Source organism: Bombina bombina, chromosome 4 (assembly GCF_027579735.1).
Source record: "Bombina bombina isolate aBomBom1 chromosome 4, aBomBom1.pri, whole genome shotgun sequence".
In the NCBI taxonomy this organism is placed as follows: Eukaryota; Metazoa; Chordata; class Amphibia; order Anura; family Bombinatoridae; genus Bombina; species Bombina bombina.
The window spans coordinates 686535785-686555347 of NC_069502.1; the positions used below are offsets into that span (position 1 = coordinate 686535785).

The following is a 19563-nucleotide window of genomic DNA, read 5'->3' on the forward strand; positions in this document are numbered from 1 at the left end:
TCGGGGGTTAGTGTTAGGATTTTTTAAGGGTGTATTGGGTGGGTTTTATTTAATAGAGCTAAATGCCCTTTTAAGGGCAATGCCCATCCAAATGCCCTTTTCAGGGCAATGGGAAGCATAGGTTTTTTTAGTTAGGGTTTTATATGGGGGTTTGGTTGTGTGGGTGGTGGGTTTTACTGTGTTGGGGTGATTGTTTGTATTTTTTTTTACAGGTAAAAGAGGTGATTTCTTTGGGGCAATGCCCCGCAAAAGGCCCTTTTAAGGCTAATTGGTAGTTTAGTTTAGGCTAGGTTTTTTTTTTATTTTGGGTGGGCTTTTTTATTTTGATAGGGCTATTTGATTAGGTGTAATTAGTTTAAAGATCTTGTAATTTGTTTTTTATTTTCTGTAATTTAGTGGGGTTTTTTTTGTAATTTAGGTATTTGTATTTAATTTATTTAATTGTATTTAATTTAGGGAATTTATATAATTGTAGGGTTAGGTTAGGTGTTAGTGTAAGACAGGTTAGGTTTTATTTTACAGGTCAATTTGTATTTATTTTAGCTAGGTAGTTATTAAATAGTTAATAACTATTTAGTAACTATTCTACCTAGTTAAATACATACAAACTTGCCTGTAAAATAAAAATAAACCCTAAGCTAGCTACAATGTAACTATTAGTTATATTGTAGCTAGCTTAGGGTTTATTTTACAGGTAAGTATTTAGTTTTAAATAGGAATTATTTAGTTATTAATAGTAAGTTTTATTTAGATTTATTTTAATTAATTTAAGTTAGGGGGTGTTAGGGTTAGACTTTGGTTTAGAGATTATTAAATATAATATAGTGGTGGCGACGTTGGGGGCGGCAGATTAGGGGTTAATAAATGTAGGTAGGTGGCAGCGATGTTAAGGACAGCAGATTAGGGGTTAATAATATTTAACTAATGTTTGTGAGGTGGGAGTGCGGCGGTTTAGGGGTTAATATGTTTATTATAGTGGCGGCGATGTGGGCGGCAGATTAGGGGTTAATAAATGTAGTTAGGTTTGCGGCGACATTGTGAGCGGGAGATTAGGGGTTAATAAGTATAATGTAGGTGTTGGCGATGTCGGGAGCGGCAGATTAAGGGTTAATAAGTATAATGTAGGTGTCGGCGATGTCGGGGGCGGCAGATTAGGGGTTAATAAGTGTAAGATTAGGGGTGTTTAGACTCGGGGTTCATGTTAGGGTGTTAGGTGTAAACGTAAATTTAATTTCCCCATAGGAATCAATAGGGCTGCGTTACTGAGCTTTACGCTGCTTTTTTGCAGGTATTAGACTTTTTCTCAGCTGGCTCTCCCCATTGATGTCTATGGTAAAATCATGCACGAGCACGTACAACCAGCTCACCGCTGACTTAAGCAGCGCTAGTATTGGAGTGCGGTATGGGGCACAATTTTGCTCTACGCTCACTTCTTGTCTTTTAACGCCGAGTTTCAGAAATACCAGCGGTGACAATAACGTGCAAGTTAGTACCGCACCCCTCATAACGCAAAACTCTTAATCTGGCCGTATGTTTTCTAAAATTACTTACTTAAATCGATAACAAAAGTGCGGAATAAATATTCATCCATACAAATAGTTGTCCACAAATTAGTTTTAAACATTGGTGTTCTTTGTTACTTTACAAAGAAAAATGTGCATGTCCTTCTAGACCAGGGCCCCCATTTACTAAGCTGTAAACTCTAGTTAAAGGGATACTGAACCCAATTTTTTCTTTCATGATTCAGATAGAGCATGTAATTGTAAGCAACTTTCTAATTTACTTCTATTATCAATTTTGCTTCATTCTCTTGCAATCTTTATTTGAAAAGAAGGCATCTCAGCTAAGGAGCCAGCAAATTGTGGGTTCAGAACCATGGACAGCACTTGTTTAAAGGTGCTGTCCAATCAGCAAGGACAACCCAGTTTGTTCACCTAAAATGGGCCGGCATCTAAACTTACATTCTTGCTTTTCAAATAAACATACCAAGAGAATGAAGACAATTTGATAATAGGAGTAAATTAGAAAGTTGCTTAAAATTGCATGCTCTATCTGAATCACAAAATACATTTTTTGGCTACAGTGTCCCTTTAAGCGTTTACCTAAATCATCCAGAACCAAGCTGTTTGTGCAATGTTAAATGCTGCAATGCCAGGTGCACAGGTTCCTGGGAGCAAAACTTGTCTGCCTGTCTTTTAATAAATGGCACCCATATACTTATTATTGACAATATAGTGGTAAGGAGAAAGAATAAAATATATAGTCATTTAATATATCCCGAGTATCCTGAGCTGACAAATACCAAACATGCATATGCTTTCTTAGTCCCATAGCTAGCACAGCCCAGAAATAGGCAACATGTCACATGCCTGAAGAAAAAAAGAAAAATATATATTTGATTTATCAAGGCCTAATATCTAGAGAAAAATTCCTTCTAGTTCCATATTCCTGGCAGATTTTCAAAGAAGTAGTGGTAGATAGAAATAAATGAATGCATTTAAAAATGCTCCATGTTTTTTGAGTGCATTGATAAATTTGTGTGTATGTATGTGTGTGTATATATATATATATATATATATATATATATATATATATATATCCTTATAGCAAGCACCTTAAAGAGACAGTCTAGTTAAACATTTTTGTTTAAAAAGATAGATAATCCCTTTATTACCCAGTCCTAGGGATGGGCAAATGTGCTGAAAGTGCCATTCATTTGGTAGAACGATTAGTTCTATGGACATTCGTTTTGGACAATCAAATGTTACTTTTGTTTTCAAATGTTCACAATTGGAATGAATATCCACATTCAAAATTTTCAAATATAAAATTCGATTTAACAAACAGAAGTTCAGTAGTTCATGTGGTAGGGAATTTACTAAATTTATACATAATAGTAACAAAAATATTAATTCAAAGCTTTCTATTTTGAATTAAAATCTAATTATTAAAAAATTTTGAATCAAATATTATGTTTAAGGAAAACATTAGAAATACTTAAACAAATGTTAGAATGTTGTACAAATATTCAAAATTGGAAACAAACAAATGAATGTGTTAAAAATTGTTTAATTTCTCGAATGTTGCAGCACATTTGCCAATCCCTATCCATTGCCCAGTTTTCCCAGTTTTGCATAACCAACATTTTTGTATTATTATACTTTTTGCTTCTATGATTACTTAGCATCTAAGCCTCTGCAGACTGCCCCCTTATCTCAGTGCTTTTTACAAACTTGTATTTTAGCCTATTAGTTCTGGTTCATGCATAACTCCACTGGTGTAAGCACAATGTTATCTATATGGAACACATTAACTAGCACTGTCAGGCTGGGAAAAGCTGATAAAATGCACTGAGATAAGAAGCGACCTGCAGGGGTTTAGAAACAGACAGAGATTTAGAGGTCATAAAGTATATTAATATAACAGTGTTGGTTGTACAAAGCTGGGGAATGGGTAGCAAAGGCGTTATTTATCCTTTTAAATAATAAAAAAGCCCATTGTATTACATAACTTAAATATACATATACTGTATATATATATATATATATATATATATATATATATATATGTTGCAGCTTCTGGAAACTACAGCAGCCTTGGCTGTAAAGTGACAACCTAGAGCTGATGTTTCTGAGCTGCAGGCAATCTGTCTTGACAGAGCTCCTTTACCATATGAGTTAAGAATGCCATATGTTTAGACAGTGACATGGACTGTGTCACTGTCTGTAACGATCTCCTTCAGTGCCGGGCTAGGTGAAGGAGATTGTCACAGACAGTGACACAGCCCATGTCACTGTCTAAAGATATGGCAATCTTAACTTTTTGTATGCAGGTTTTTTTCTATTAGAGTATTAAGTATTTTGCGCATTTGTCACAACCTCGCCACCTTTTCGTTTACAAGAAAAAACAGTGAGACTCATATCTGTGTTTTTTGCAAAATTGGGGCCAGATTACAAGTGGAACGCTAAATATCGCTTTCATGAAAGTCATATTTGCGCTCCATTGTGTAATACCATTGAATGCTAATGTGCGCTGGTATTACAAGTTCACAGCAATGCAAATGTGACCGTGCGTTGGCATTGCTGGGAAACATTGTGTTCACAAGAGCGCGCATCCATAGGCCCTCAACGCAGCAAAGAGGGTAAGTAGCGCAGCGATGGCAGTCATTTTAAATATATATGTATATGATTATATACATATATATTTATATGTTAATATGTGTATATACACTTATCTCATAAATATATATATTTATATAATTCCCATAGACCGCAATGTTCCCCTAGACAGCAACTTTTCACCCCATTCCCACCAAGTTTAGCCCCAAAATACTTCCTAGTACAGTAATTAAAAAATAAAGATGCTGCTATCTTTCTTTTTTAATAAAATATGCTAGACTGTAATTTCAGGCCATTTGGGGCCCATTTATAAAATGAACCAGAGATCTGATCTCTGGTTAATTTTATAAGCACTAATTGCTACTGCGAGCTTGTGTTTGTGGGCACGCAATAATTTAGTGCTCCACTTGTAATCTAGCCCTTAGTGCACTTAAATTATTGTTTACGCTGTGTATATTTAATACAATTTATTTCTGTGTAATCTGCATACAAATTTAGCATTTTTTATAAAATAAAAAATTTAGTGAACTATTGTGTTACAATTTTTGGCGCAATACTTTTTTTTTCCCTGCGTGTTTATGTGTGAATGGTTCAATTATTTTTTTTTGTATAATTTTAAATTTACAGTTTTTATTGTGCATTATAACTAATGTATGCATCTCCTTCCCATACGAAAATGCAGTATTACACCCCTAAGTGAGACACCCGGTTTTCAGGGTAAAAAGTGGCTTAAGATAATTCCACCAGGGAAATAGAAGTACTTGCGTGCATTCTTAAATAATCTCACCAGCCCAGAGACCTTTAGAAAATTTGTCCCTTAGTCTCCTGAACACAGAAACCTAATGTGTATGTTTTGCATAATACATGGGGTAAGACTGGCAGAGCGACTGGATGTGTGTTTTAAGAATAGGAAGAGTTTCTGTGAGTAAATGTTTAAGAAAGAAGAGTGTCTGAATGTCATGCGTAAGGGTGGTAGCTAGCCTGGGAGAATGTTTGTAAGGGTCAGCGAGCAGCTGGGGTTATGTGTAAGAGTACATGGTGGGCATTCAAAAGAGACAGTGTGTGCTTGGGCATGTAAGCAAGGGTGTGGAATAAGCATCTGCAGTGTGTGCAGTGTGTACTTGGGGTTGTGTGCTTAACAGTAGAAGAGCTCATGGCGGGTATGCTTAAGATCAGGAGAGTACTCACATGTGGTATTATATAAGGGTATGTGCATCTAAGTGCTTGGTGTCTGATTAAAAGAATGCCTGGGTGTGTGCATAAAGGTGGTAAGAATACTTGCATGTTTGCGTGTATAAAGGTGGTAGAGTGCCTGTGTGTGTATAAAGGTGGTAGAGTGCCTGTGTGTGTGAGTAAAGGTGGTAGAGTGCATGTTTGTGTGTATAAAGGTGGCAGAGTGCCTGTGTTTGTGAGTAAAGGTGGCAGAGTGCCTGTGTGTGTGAGTAAAGATAGTAGAGTGCCTATGTGTGTGAGTAAAGGAAGTAGAGTGCCTCTGTTTGTTAAAGCAAAGGTGGTAGAGTGCCTGTGTGTGTGAGTAAAGGTGGTAGTGTCTGTGTGTGTAAGAGAGGGTGAGTGCCTGAAGCGTGCTTATGAGTGCCTGGAAACCTGATGGTCCTGTGAAGAGCAGGAACATGCTTGGGCATGGGCATATGAATTGTAAGAGTGTCTGGATTTTCTTTCATGTAATTGGCAAGAGTCCATGAGCTAGTGACATATGGGATATACAATCCTACCAGGAGGGGCAAAGTTTCCCAAACCTCAAAATGCCTATAAATACACCCCTCACCACACCCACAATTCAGTTTTACAAACTTTGCCTCCTATGGAGGTGGTGAAGTAAGTTTGTGCTAAGATTTCTACGTTGACATGCGCTTCTCAGCTTTTTTGAAGCCCGATTCCTCTCAGAGTACAGCGAATGTCAGAGGGACGTGAAGAGAGTATCACCTATTGAAAGCAATGCTTTTCCTAACGGGGGTCTATTTCATAGGTTCTCTGTTATCGGTCGTAGAGATTCATCTCCTACCTCCCTTTTCAGATTGACGATATACTCTCATATACCATTACCTCTACTGATAACTGTTTCAGTACTGGTTTGGCTATCTGTTATATGTGGATGGGTGTCTTTTTTGGTAAGTATGTTTTTTTATTACTTAAGACACCCCAGCTATGGTCTGGCACTTTATGCATTTATATAAAGTTCTAAATATATGTATTGTACTTATATTTGCCATGAGTCAGGTTCATGTATTTCCTTGTGCAGACTGTTAGTTTCATATTTGGGAAATAAACATATTAAGAAATATTTTTTTCTTACCTGGGGTTTAGTCTTTTTTTCAAATTGACTACTTTTTTCTTACAAATTGCGGGCAGCATTAGGCCCGCGGTTCCGCCAAATGCTAGACTTTATTGCGTCATTCTTGGCGCGAGAATTTTTTGGCGCTAAAAGTACGTCCGTTGACGCAAGTTCGTCATTTCCGGCGTCGTAGTTGACGCGGAAACCTTACACATGGTTGCGTCGTTAGTGACGCAAGTGTGTCATTTCTGGATATTGTTGGCGCCAAAAAATCTTTCACTTACGTTGTGCATCATACTTGGTGCCAAATTTTTCATTAGTTTTATACCCTATTGCTGTTTGCCTCTTGCCTTTTTCTATGTCAGAGGGCTATGCTGTTTGCTTTTTTCCCATTTTTGAAACTGTCATATAAGGAAATTGATAATTTTGCTTTATATGTTGTTTTTTCTTTTACATTTTGCAAGATGTCTCAATCTGATCCTGCCTCAGAAGTATTGTTGGAACTTTGCTGCCTGACATCGGTTCTACCAAAGCTAAGTGCATTTGTTGTAAGATTGTGGAAATTATATCTCCGAATGTCATTTGTAATAGTTGTCATGATAAACTTTTACATGCAGAGAATGTATCCATCAGTACTAGTACATTGCCAGTTGCAATTCCTTCAACTTCTAATGTACATGATATACCTATGAATTTTAAAGAGTTTGTTACTGATTCTATTCAGAAGGCTTTGTCTACATTTCCGCCTTCTTATAAACGTAAAAGGTCTTTTAAAACTTCTCATAAAGTTGATAAAATTTCAAATGACCGACAACATAATGATTTGTCCTCCTCTGATGAGGATCTATCTGATTCAGAAGATCCTTCCTCAGATATTGACACTGACAAATCTACTTATTTGTTTAAAATAGAGTATATTCGTTCTTTGTTAAAAGAAGTGTTAATTACTTTGGATATTGAGGAAGCTAGTCCTCTTGACATTAAGTCTAGTAAACATTTAAATGCTGTTTTTAAACCTCCTGTGGTTACTCCAGAGGTTTTTCCTATTCCTAATGCTATTTCTGATATGATTTCTAAGGAATGGAATAAGCCAGGTACTCCTTTTATTCCTCCTTCAAGGTTTAAAAAATGGTATCCTTTACCAGCAATTTCTGTAGAGTTTTGGGAAAAGATCCCCAAAGTTAATGGGGCTATTTCTACTCTTGCTAAACGTACCACTATTCCCATGGAAGATAGTACTTCTTTTATAGATCCTTTAGATAGGAAACTTGAATCCTATCTAAGGAAAGCCTATTTATATTCAGGTCATCTTCTCAGGCCTGCAATTTCTTTGGCTGATGTTGCGGCTGCATCAACTTTTTGGTTGGAGAATTTAGCGCAACAAGAATTGGATTCTGACATATCTAGCATTGTTTGCTTGCTACAACATGCTAATCATTTTATTTTTGATGCCATTGTTGATATTATCGAAAATGAAGTTAGATCCATGTCTTTAGCTATTTTAGCTAGAAGAGCTTTATGGCTTAAATCTTGGGAATGCTGATATGACATCTAAGTCTAGATTATTATCTCTTTCTTTCCAAGGTAATAATTTATTTGGTTCTCAGTTGGATTCTATTATTTCAACTGTTACTGGAGGAAAGGTTTTTTTTTCTGCCTCAGGATAAAAAACCTAAGGGTAAATCTAAGGCTTCCAACCATTTTCGTTCCTTTACTCAAATTAAGGAACAAAAATCTAATCCTTCCCCCAAGGAACCTGTTTCCAATTGGAAGCCTTCCTCAAATTGGAATAAAACCAAGCCTTTTAAAAAACCAAAGTCAGCCCCTAAATCCGCATGAAGGTGCGGCCCTCATTCCAGCTCAGCTGGTGGTAGGGGGCAGATTAAGGTTTTTCAAGGATTTTTGGATAAATTCTGTCCAAAATCAATGGATTCAGAGCATTGTCTCTCAAGGGTATCGAATAGGATTCAGAGTAAGACCTCCTGTGAGAAGATTTTTTCTCTCACGTATCCCAGCAAATCCAGTAAAAGCTCAGGCTTTCCTGAAGTGTGTTTCAGACCTGGAGTCTTCAGGGGTAATTATGCCGGTTCCTTTTCAGGAACAAGGTCTGGGGTTTTATTCAAATCTATTCATTGTCCCAAAGAAGGAAAATTCATTCAGACCAGTTCTGGATCTGAAAATTTTGAATCGTTATGTAAGAGTACCAACTTTCAAGTTGGTGACTATAAGGACTATTCTGTCTTTTGTTCAGCAAGGTCATTATATGTCTACAATAGACTTGCAGGATGCATACCTTCATATTCCGATTCATCCAGAACATTATCAGTTCCTGAGATTCTCTTTTTTAGACAAACATTACCAATTTGTTGCTTTTCCATTTTGCCTAGCAACAGCTCCAAGAATCTTTTCAAAGGTTCTAGGTGCCCTAGTCTCTATAATCAGAGAACAGGGTATTGCAGTGTTTCCTTATTTGGACGATATCTTGGTACTAGCTCAGTCTTTACGTTCTGCAGAATCTCACACGAATCAACTAGTGTTGTTTCTTCAAAAACATGGTTGGAGGATCAATTTACCAAAATGTTTCTTGATTCCTCAGACAAGGGTCACCTTTTTAGGTTTCCAGATGGATTCAGTGTCCATGACAGACAAGAGACGTTTGATATTGGTTGCAGCCTGTCGGCACCTTCAGTCTCAGTCATTCCCTTCAGTGGCTATGTGCATGGAAGTTTTAGGCCTCATGACTGCAGCATCGGACGCGATTCCTTTTGCTCGTTTTCACATGAGATCTCTCCAGCTTTGTATGCTGAATCAATGGTGCAGGGATTATACAAAGATATCACAGTTAATATCCTTAAATCCCAATGTTCAACACTCTCTGACGTGGTGGTTAAATCACCAGCGTTTAGTTCAAGGGGCTTCCTTTGTTCGGCCAACCTGGACTGTGATCACTACAGACGCAAGTCTTTCAGGTTGGGGAGCTGATTGGGGATCTCTGACAGCAAAAAGGGGTTTGGAAACCTCAAGAGGCGAGATTACCAATCAATATTTTAGAACTCCGTGCAATTCTCAGAGCTCTTCAGTTCTGGCCTCTGTTGAAGAGAGAACCATTCATTTGCTTTCAGACAGACAATATCACAACTGTGGCATATGTCAATCATCAGGGTGGGACTCACAGTCCCCAAGCTATGAAAGAAGTATCTTGGATACTTGCTTTGGCAGAATCCAGCTCCTGACTAATCTCTGCGGTGCATATCCCAGGTGTAGACAATTGGGAGGCGGATTATCTCAGCCGTCAAACTTTACTTCCAGGGGCGTGGTCTCTCCATCCAGATGTGTTTTCTCAGATTGTTCAGATGTGGGGTCTTCCTGAGATAGATTTCATGGTCTCTCATCTAAACAAGAAACTTCCCAGATACCTGTCCAGGTCCAGAGATGTTCAGGCGGAAGCAGTGGATGCGCTGACACTTCCTTGGTGTTATCATCCTGCTTACATTTTCCCGCCTCTAGTTCTTCTTCCAAGAGTGATATCCAAAATCATCATTGAATAATCGTTTGTGTTGCTGGTGGCTCCAGCATGGCCACACAGGTTTTGGTATGCGGATCTTATTCGGATGTCCAGTTGACAACCTTGGCCACTTCCATTAAGGCCGGACCTACTGTCTCAAGGTCCGTTTTTCCATCAGGATCTCAAATCATTAAATTTGAAGGTATGGAGATTGAACGCTTAGTACTAAGTCATAGAGGTTTCTCTGACTCAGTGATTAATACTATGTTACAAGCTCGTAAATCTGACTCTAGAAAGATTTATTATCGAGTTTGGAAGACCTACATTTCATGGTGTTCTTTTCTTAAATTCTCTTGGCATTTTTTTTAGAATTCCTAGAATTTTACAGTTTCTTCAGGATGGTTTTGATAAGGGTTTGTCTGCAAGTTCCTTGAAGGGACAAATCTCTGCTCTTTCAGTTTTATTTTACAGAAAGATTGCTAAACTTCCTGATATTCACTGTTTTGTGCAGGCTTTAGTTCGTATTAAGCCCGTCATTAAATCAATTTCTCCTCCTTGGAGTCTTAATTTGGTTTTGAAGGTGTTACAGGCTCTTCCTTTGAGCCTATGCATTCTTTGGACATTAAACTACTTTCTTGGAAAGTGTTGTTCCTTTTGGCTATCTCTTCTGCTAGAAGAGTTTCTGAGCTACCTGCTCTTTCTTGTGAATCTCCTTTTCTGATTTTTCATCAGGATAAGGCAGTTTTGCGGACTTCATTTAAATTTTTGCCTAAAGTTGTGAATTCTAACAACATTAGTAGAGAAATTGTTGTCCCTTCCTTGTGTCCTAATCCTAAGAATTCTTTGGAAAGATCCTTACATTCTTTGGATGTGGTGAGAGCTTTTAAATATTATGTTGAATCTACTAAAGATTTCAGGAAGACTTCTAGTCTATTTGTTATATTTTCTGGTCCTAGGAAAGGTCAGAAGGCCTCTGCTATTTCCTTGGCTTCTTGGTTAAAGCTTTTGATTCATCAAGCTTATTTGGAGTCGGTCAGGCCCTGCCTCAGAGAATTACAGCTCATTCTACTAGATCAGTCTCCACTTTGTGGGCTTTTAAGAATGAAGCTTCAGTTGATCAGATTTGCAAAGCAGCAACTTGGTCCTCCTTGCATACATTTACTAAATTCTACCATTTTGATGTATTTACTTCTTCAGAAGCAGTCTTTGGTAGAAAAGTTCTTCAGGCAGCTGTTTCAGTTTGATTCTTCTGCTGATGTTTTAAGTTTTTCTTTTCATTATGAGAATAACTTTTATTTTGGGTTGTGGATTATTTTTACAGCGGAAAATGGCTGTTATTTATTTTTATCCCTCCCTCTCTAGTGACTCTTGAGTGGAGTTCCACATCTTGGGTATTGATACCCCATATGTCACTAGCTCATGGACTCTTGCCAATTACATGAAAGAAAACATAATTTATGTAAGAATTTACCTGATAAATTCATTTCTTTCATATTGGCAAGAGTCCATGAGGCCCACCCTTTTTATGGTGGTTATGATTTTTTTTGTATAAAGCACAATTATTTCCAAATTCCTTTGTTGATGCTTTTTACTCCTTTCTTTATAACCCCACTTCTTGGCTATTCGTTAAATTGAATTGTGGGTGTGGTGAGGGGTGTATTTATAGGCATTTTAAGGTTTGGGAAACTTTGCCCCTCCTGGTAGGATTGTATATCTCATACGTCACTAGCTCATGGACTCTTGCCAATATAAAAGAAATGAATTTATCAGGTAAATTCTTACATAAATTATGTTTTTGCATAAGGTATGGTAGGAGAGACCCTAGGGCAGATATCCTCAAACTTGGCCCTCCAGAGGTGTTGGAACTACATTTCCCATGATGCTCAACCAGCTTATATCCTGGCTGAGTATAATGGGAAATGTAGTTACAAAACCTCTGGAGGGCCAAGTTTGAGGATGTCTGCCCTAGGGTGTGTGTTTGTAAGGGAGGAAGGGTACCTGGAGATATGTAGATAAGAGTAGTTGAGGGCATGTGTGAAGGGTGGTGGGGCAGTGCCAGTGGGTTTGTGCCTTTAAGAGGCACACATTTCCTTAGGTTTTGCTTAATGGGGGTGGGGGGGGGGCAGAGGCTGTTGACAGATCTAAAAGGATAACATTTAAATGTATCATTAAAAGTTGTATTTGTTTTGTGTATTGTACATATTAAAAATAACAGTAACACTGGTTTAATTTTTCAAACATTTGTTTTACCACAGATGCTGACAGACAGGATGCTATCAATCTATTCTTGGGTGTTTTCCAGCCAATGGATGGCAAACCTCATCTCTGGGAATTGCCCACAGACTTTTATTTGCATCATAAAAACACAATGAAACTTTTTCGGACAAAGAAAAGGTAGTAAAATGCATGACACAATAACCTGCGTGTTTAAATGTTTTACTTTAGAATAGCTGACCCTTAAAATATTTGTTAAAAATTATCAAAAATAGGTAATACATAAAAGCATCAAACCCTCTTTTACCCACCCATTTGAAATAATTTGAGTAAATATTTTTATGATCATTACATAAAGTTCTAACATGGCAACAAGGGTTATACGTACACAATTGGCATAAACAGGTTAAACAAGAGCTGCCAAGAACAGTGATTAATTGAACTTCCATAATTAGAGAAGGTAAAGACAAACATTGTGGGGGACTTCAAGAATGCCTGGGATAAGCATAAGGCTGTAGTAAGAACTAAAATCTTTACACTTTTAGGGCATTTTCAGACTTGTTGGTCCTATGGTTCTTATCTGTCATCAGAATACATTTCTTTTTTTCACTGTAAAAAAAGATGCTTTTTTCCCCAGATTATATGTTTCTATGATTTTGTTGTTGAAACATCAAAGACCACTGTTGGATACAAGCCATAAAAATGTATGAGAGAACATTAACATTTGCTTGTTTGCTGTAATGCTACGTTTCCAATATTTGTGTACTAAGTTAAAGGGATATGAAACCCACAATTTTTCATTCATAATTCAGATAGAGTATGCAGTTTTTAACAACATTTTAATTTATTTTTATTACCACATTTTCTTTGTTCTCTTGGTATCTTTTGTTGAAAAGCAGGGGCATAAGCTTAGGAGTCTGACCATTTTTGGTGCACTCTATGGCAGCAGTTTTGCAAGAATGTTATCCATTTCCAAGAGCACTAGAGGGCAGCACTATTTCCTGCTATGTAGTGCTCCAGATGCCTACCTAGGTATCTCTTCAACACAGAATATCATGAGAAGGAAGCAAATTTGATAATATAAGTAAATTAGAATCATTTTAGAAATGGAATGCTCAGTCTGAATCACAAAATATTTTTTTGGGTTTCGTATCCCTTTAATACATTGATCCTGAATAACCACATGTTTTAAGTAAAAAACTTTTTCTTTCATGTAATTGGCAAGAGTCCATGAGCTAGTGACGTATGGGATATACATTCCTACCAGGAGGGGCAAAGTTTCCCAAACCTCAAAATGCCTATAAATGTTTGACTGGTGACTGCATTAGTCACACTTAACAACTTTAAAATCTCTCAGGTTTACGTTGTTTCATTACATAGTGTCATGATGGCCTATGAGATGCTTTCCTTACTGTCTCATCTTCCTGTCCTGGGAGTCCAATCTTCATTCCTCCTAAGGACACAAGTGCACCTCAGCTTTGCAAATTCAACAGAATGATGACACACATAATTTAATGAAAACACAACTCTCTTTTAGAGACTAATGATCAAAAAAATTACTGTCATCATGAGAAATTACGCAAAATCATCAGGGGCTTTTTTTAAGCATTATTTGCAATGTATATGTGTCCTTCACACACAGAACCCTGCATAGTTAGATAAACTAAAATTTGTCTTTCTAAAATGATTTGAGCTACCACACATTAGTCACCAGACTTCTTAAGTCATTGGTCTTTTAGACAATGTTTATTATTTGTATTTTTTGTAAGAATAAGCTTTATATTTTGAATTAACAATTAAGAGTGCTGTAGTCCCTTTCTATTAGATGGATGTAATGTAATCCATATTTTTCTTCCTTTTTGTAACTGAAAGAATGGTTCCTAAATGGTCTGCACCAATTATGAGTTCATAATACTACTTGTTCGGCTTTAAATCTACAGTTTTTGCCTGATTTGCTTTCCAAATGTATGTTGATGACCACTGTGTGACCACCCTCTTTTGTTATTTAACTAGACTCTAAAATTGACAAGTATTATATACAAGTTGTATTTGCAAAAGCATTTAAAGTTTGTAACACCCTTCTGTCACTGTATTTTTAAAATTGGATGTTATCAAATGGGAAATGAGGGAAAGGTAGTTAAGAAAAAAAAACAGAAGCTACTGAAGTTCACATTTAATAAAGAATAATGGCTTATTGCTGATTAGCCTGTGTAGTCAAAGTCATTCAAAATATATAATTATAATAGAAATGTTACCTGCTATACAGTCAGGAGCCAATAATGATGCTTAGAGAGTAAGCAGCAGAAATCAGGGAAACTGCAGAGTATTCAGAAAACAAACCAGGGGTAAAAGCTAGAGGAGCAGACAAAAACCAAGCATGAAAATAGATGTTTAAGAGAGTAGTAGAGGTCAGGGCCCAGTTCCAGTTCAGTTGGTAGAAAGGTCAGACATGTAGCCTAATCCAAAAACTGTGCCAGGGTCAGGTTCAGGATAGTAGGCCAGGAACAAGAATGCTTTAGTATCCATGTGAGTATCAAAGAGCTGAATTGGAGTATGAGATGACATTTTAACACCTCCCGTTCAGACTTGGCTCCATGATCAAGACCACTGTCACTTCCAAGTAGTAGCCAAGTAATAAAAAGATGCTAAAACAATGTACAGGCCATACAATGCAGAATCCCACAGAAGCAGTGCACCTCCTGACAGTAGCCTCACCTTTGGCCCTTTGCTGAAGCCTGTCATAGCCCCTCCAAAAGCTCAACCTTAAGGCGCGGATAGGACCAGTATGTTAAGCATTCTGAAGATGAAAATGTCATATCAATCTTGGGGCATGAATATTAACCACTGCCGTTCATGAATTGCCTTCAGGGCAATATCTTTTACATTGATTAAATACTGTAAACATCCACAATGGCAACAAGAATCCAGGAACTTTTCAACCTCAGATTCCTTTACACAGGAAGAACATGTTGAGGAAAGGGATTATCACAACAGCTCTTGAGCTGAGGAACATGGAAAACCAGAAACAGTCTAAAACTAGGAGGAAGTTCAAGTCTCACAGCCACAGAAATGACAATGTCAGATATCCGAAAGGACTCACAAAAAGAGGACCTTACTTCGGAGAAAAACAGGACAGTTTTAAATTCAGAAGACCCACACAGGTTTAAGCCGAAACAGGGAAACAAGATCTATCCACGAATAATTTCTATTGATGCTGTGCCTGAAATAAAGTATTGTGAGGTAAGTGGAAGTTCTTAGTGAAAAAGGATAAGTGTAGTTGAAATCAGGAACAGGGGAAGAAGGGGGAAGATCTGGAAGAACCACCAGGTGAAAACCATAATTAGGGAAGAAAAACTGCATCTTAATGGATTGATAAATATGGTTATTGTAAACACGCTCAGCTGTAGGAAGTAGACAAGCTCAATTATCCTGGATGTAGAAATGAAAACATTGCAAATACTGCTCTAGAGTCTGATTAGTTCATTAATCTCTGGATGATATCCAGAGGAAAGGGATCTTGAAATATGCAAACTGGAACAAAAATGCTTCCAAAATCTAGAGGTAAATTGAGAGCCTCTGTCAGATAACACATACGGCTAGATTACGAGTTTTGCGTTATACTAACTTGCATGTTATTGTCACCGCTCACTTACCTACGGCGCTGGTATTACAGGTTTACAAAAACCCGGCGTTAGCAGGCAAGAAGTGAGCGTAGAGGAAAATTGAGCTCCGTACCGCACTCCAATACCAGCGCTGCGGTAAGCTGGTTTTACATGCTCGTGCACAATTTCCCCATAGACATCAATGGGGAGAGCCGGCTGAAAAAAAGCCTAACACCTGCAATAAAGGAGTGTAAAGCTCCGTAACGCAGCCCCATTGATTCCTTTGGGGAAAGAAAGTGTATGTTTACACCTAACACCCTAACATGTACATGAGTCTAAACACCCTTAATCTTACACTTATTAACCCCTAATCTGCTGCCCCGACATTGCCGACACCTACATTATACTATTTAACCCCTAATCTGCCGCCCCTAACATCACCGCCACCTACCTACATTTATTAACCCCTAATCTTCCTCCCCCAACGTCGCCGCCACTATACTAAAGCTATTAACCCCTAAACATAACCCTAAGTCTAACCCTAACACCCACTAACTTTAATGTAATTAAAATAATCTAAATAAAACCTACTACTAATAACTAAATAATTCCTATTTAAAACTAAATACTTACCTGTAAAATAAACCCTAAGATAGCTACAATATAACTAATAGTTACATTGTAGCTATCTTAGGTTTTATTTTTATTTCACAGGTAAGTTTGTATTTATTTTAACTAGGTAGAATAGTTACTAAATAGTTAACTATTTACTAGCTACCTAGCTAAAATAAATACAAATTTACCTATAAAATAAAACCTACCCTGAGTTACACTAACACCTAATCTTACACTACAATTAAATAAATTAACTAAATTACAAAAAAACAAACACTAAATTACACAAAATAAAAAATGAAATTATCAGATATTTGAACTAATTACACCTAATCTAATAGCCCAATCAAAATAAAAAAAGCCCCCCAAAATAAAAAAACCCTAGTCTAAACTACCAATAGCCCTTAAAAGGGCCTTTTGCGGGGCATTGCCCCAAATAAATCAGCTCTTTTACCTGTAAATAAAAATACAAACAACCACCCAACAGTAAAACCCACCACCCACACAACCAACCCCCCAAATAAAATACTATGTAAAAAACCTAAGCTCCCCATTGCCCTGAAAAGGGCATTTGTATAGGCATTGCCCTTAAAAGGGCATTTAGCTATTTTGAGTGGACAGAAGTGCACCATAGAGGAAGGAGACAAACATATAGGCAGCCAAATATTGATCAGAGAGAATATCATAATTCCCGAGACAGGGAGCGACAACTAGACTACCTAATTAATGGCGGTATAGAGCAACAACCAAGGGACACCAGAACCACCCATAGACAAGAATATAATAGAACACCTAGGAGTACATATTACCAACATAGACAGAGGAGAACCTGGGGGTATACGATGAACACCAGGGATTCAGAACTCCAAATGATAGAACACCCTATTACAGACCCCAGCCCAACAGATGGGATCACTTTGAGAGGCCCAATCAAAGATATGCACCACAGTACTACCATAGAGGACCTCAGTCCCCTACACGCAACTTCCCGATGAGAAGACATGGGATACCCCCATATGAGGCATACCATAGAAACCATAGGTCTCAAGGGGAAAATGTCGAATACAATCACAACCAATGGGAATACGGGAGACCAAGAGGGTATGATAATAACCAGTATAGAAGGGGCGGTCGACAAGATGGCTATAATACAAATTATAATAGATTCACACACCTCACCCATGTGGAAAATAGGGGAGTGAGAGAGGCCGAGAGACAACTAACCAATGAGGGTCGCAAACAGGGACATCATGAAAGGAATAATGAGACAGTGAATGGACATATCAATGAACAGAATGCAGCCTCTGCATCGGGGCACTCTTTGTTAGGATTACCCCAAACATCAACCAAAGAACTAGAAAGGGTATCGACAAAAAGGAAGAACTCCTGTCCAGAAGACTTCCTAACGTCAATAGAAAAGAGAAAACCCATAGAGGCAAGAGAGGTGGGAGGAAAGTGAATAAAAGAAAAGACACATCCAATACACACTCATCAAACCCATCTAATAAGGAAACACCACCTAAGGGCATCTTCAATTTAAGTTCGATCACACTTACAGAAAAGGAGTCCTCTGTCCTCAACTATGGGCTCTCATTTGCCCCAGCTAGAAGCCTCAATAAATTTGACACCTTTGTAAATGCCAAAGAGTTTGTAAGAAAACTCACGCTGAAGAGACACTTTATAAAATATCCACTAGAACTACAGTCCACAAGAACAGGTACTTCATATCTACAAAACTCTGATACGTCAAGTAGCCTCTACAAACACACAAATCTGAGACCAAGATCAATATTCTACCCAACAATGAGCAAAGGTAATGCAATAGAAACCTTTGATACTATGGTTTGCAATGAAATCAGGAGCATCAGCCAGAATAAGTTGAAAACAATCAAACATAACCTCAACAAGGAACAGTTATCAACCATTAAGTCCCTCGAAAAAAATCACGGTCTGGTCATCAAACCAGCGGATAAAGGAGGGGGATTAGTGATCCTGAATAAAGATGATTATGATCAAGAGTGTGACAGAATACTCAGCGATGGAAAAACGTACGAGAGACTTGAGAATAATCCCGTTGAGGGATATAAGAAGGATTTAGAAAAAATCTTGGGGAGGGCGAGAAGTAACGGAATACTAAGCGAGAAGGAACATAGATATTTAAGTATTAAACATCCGATCACCCCGGTCTTCTATTACCTCCCCAAGATTCACAAGTCGATTGAGAAGCCACCGGGGAGGCCTATAATATCAGGGATAGGTTTGCTAACGAGTAACCTATCTGAGTATGTTGACAAACAACTACAACAGTATGTAGTCAAGTTACCCTCGTACTTGAGAGATTCTACTCAAGTATTAAACATACTCGATAAGATAAAGTGGGACGACAATTACATCTTAGCCACCTGCGATGTAACATCTCTCTATACGAGTATCCCCCACGAAGGGGGCCTGGAAGCTATAGATTTCTTTCTGACAAGGGACGAAGACATGCCGACCCCACATAAGGATTTTATCCTGGAAGGGATCAACTACATACTAACCCACAATTATTTTTTTAACCAAGGGGTCTACTATAATCAAACATGTGGGACAGCTATGGGGACCAGGTTCACGCCTAGCTACGCGAATTTAATAAAAATACAAACAACCCCCCAACAGTAAAACCCACCACCCACACAACCAACCCCCCAAATAAAATACTATGTAAAAAACCTAAGCTCCCCATTGCCCTGAAAAGGGCATTTGTATAGGCATTGCCCTTAAAAGGGCATTTAGCTATTTTTCCTCCCAAACCCTAATCTAAAAATAAATCCCACCTAATAAACCTTTAAAAAACAACACCAACCCCTGAAGATCCACTTACAGTTTTTGAAGACCCAACATCTATCCTCAACGAAGCCGGCAGAAGTCCTCAACGAAGCGGCAGAAGTCTTCATTCAACTGGGCAGAAGTCTTCATCCAGACGGCATCTTCTATCTTCATCCATCCGGCGCGGAGCGGGTCCATCTTCAAGACATCCGGCGCGGATCTTCTAGCAGAGGTGAGTCCAGTAGCAGGAATTAAAATGTTTGTGAATTCATCAGCTACCACCAGAATAGTATCAAATCCATCTGACAAAGTAAAATCGTCATTATAAAATCCATAGAAACACAGGCAAAGGCAAAGGATTGAGTGGGACTACTGGAGCCAAGCTAGAATACTTCATCCTAGTACAGG

General features: G+C 37.9%; 1 protein-coding gene across 1 annotated transcript in view; it reads left to right on the forward strand.

Annotated features, from left to right (window-relative positions):
• The window catches only part of FIG4 (FIG4 phosphoinositide 5-phosphatase), a 1077570-nt gene that overhangs the window by 638375 nt on the left and 419632 nt on the right, over positions 1–19563 (forward strand). Inside the window, exon 17 of the mRNA XM_053710848.1 lies at positions 12172–12310. Within this exon, the coding sequence (XP_053566823.1) occupies positions 12172–12310 (139 nt within the window). The remainder of the gene's footprint in view (positions 1–12171; positions 12311–19563) is intronic.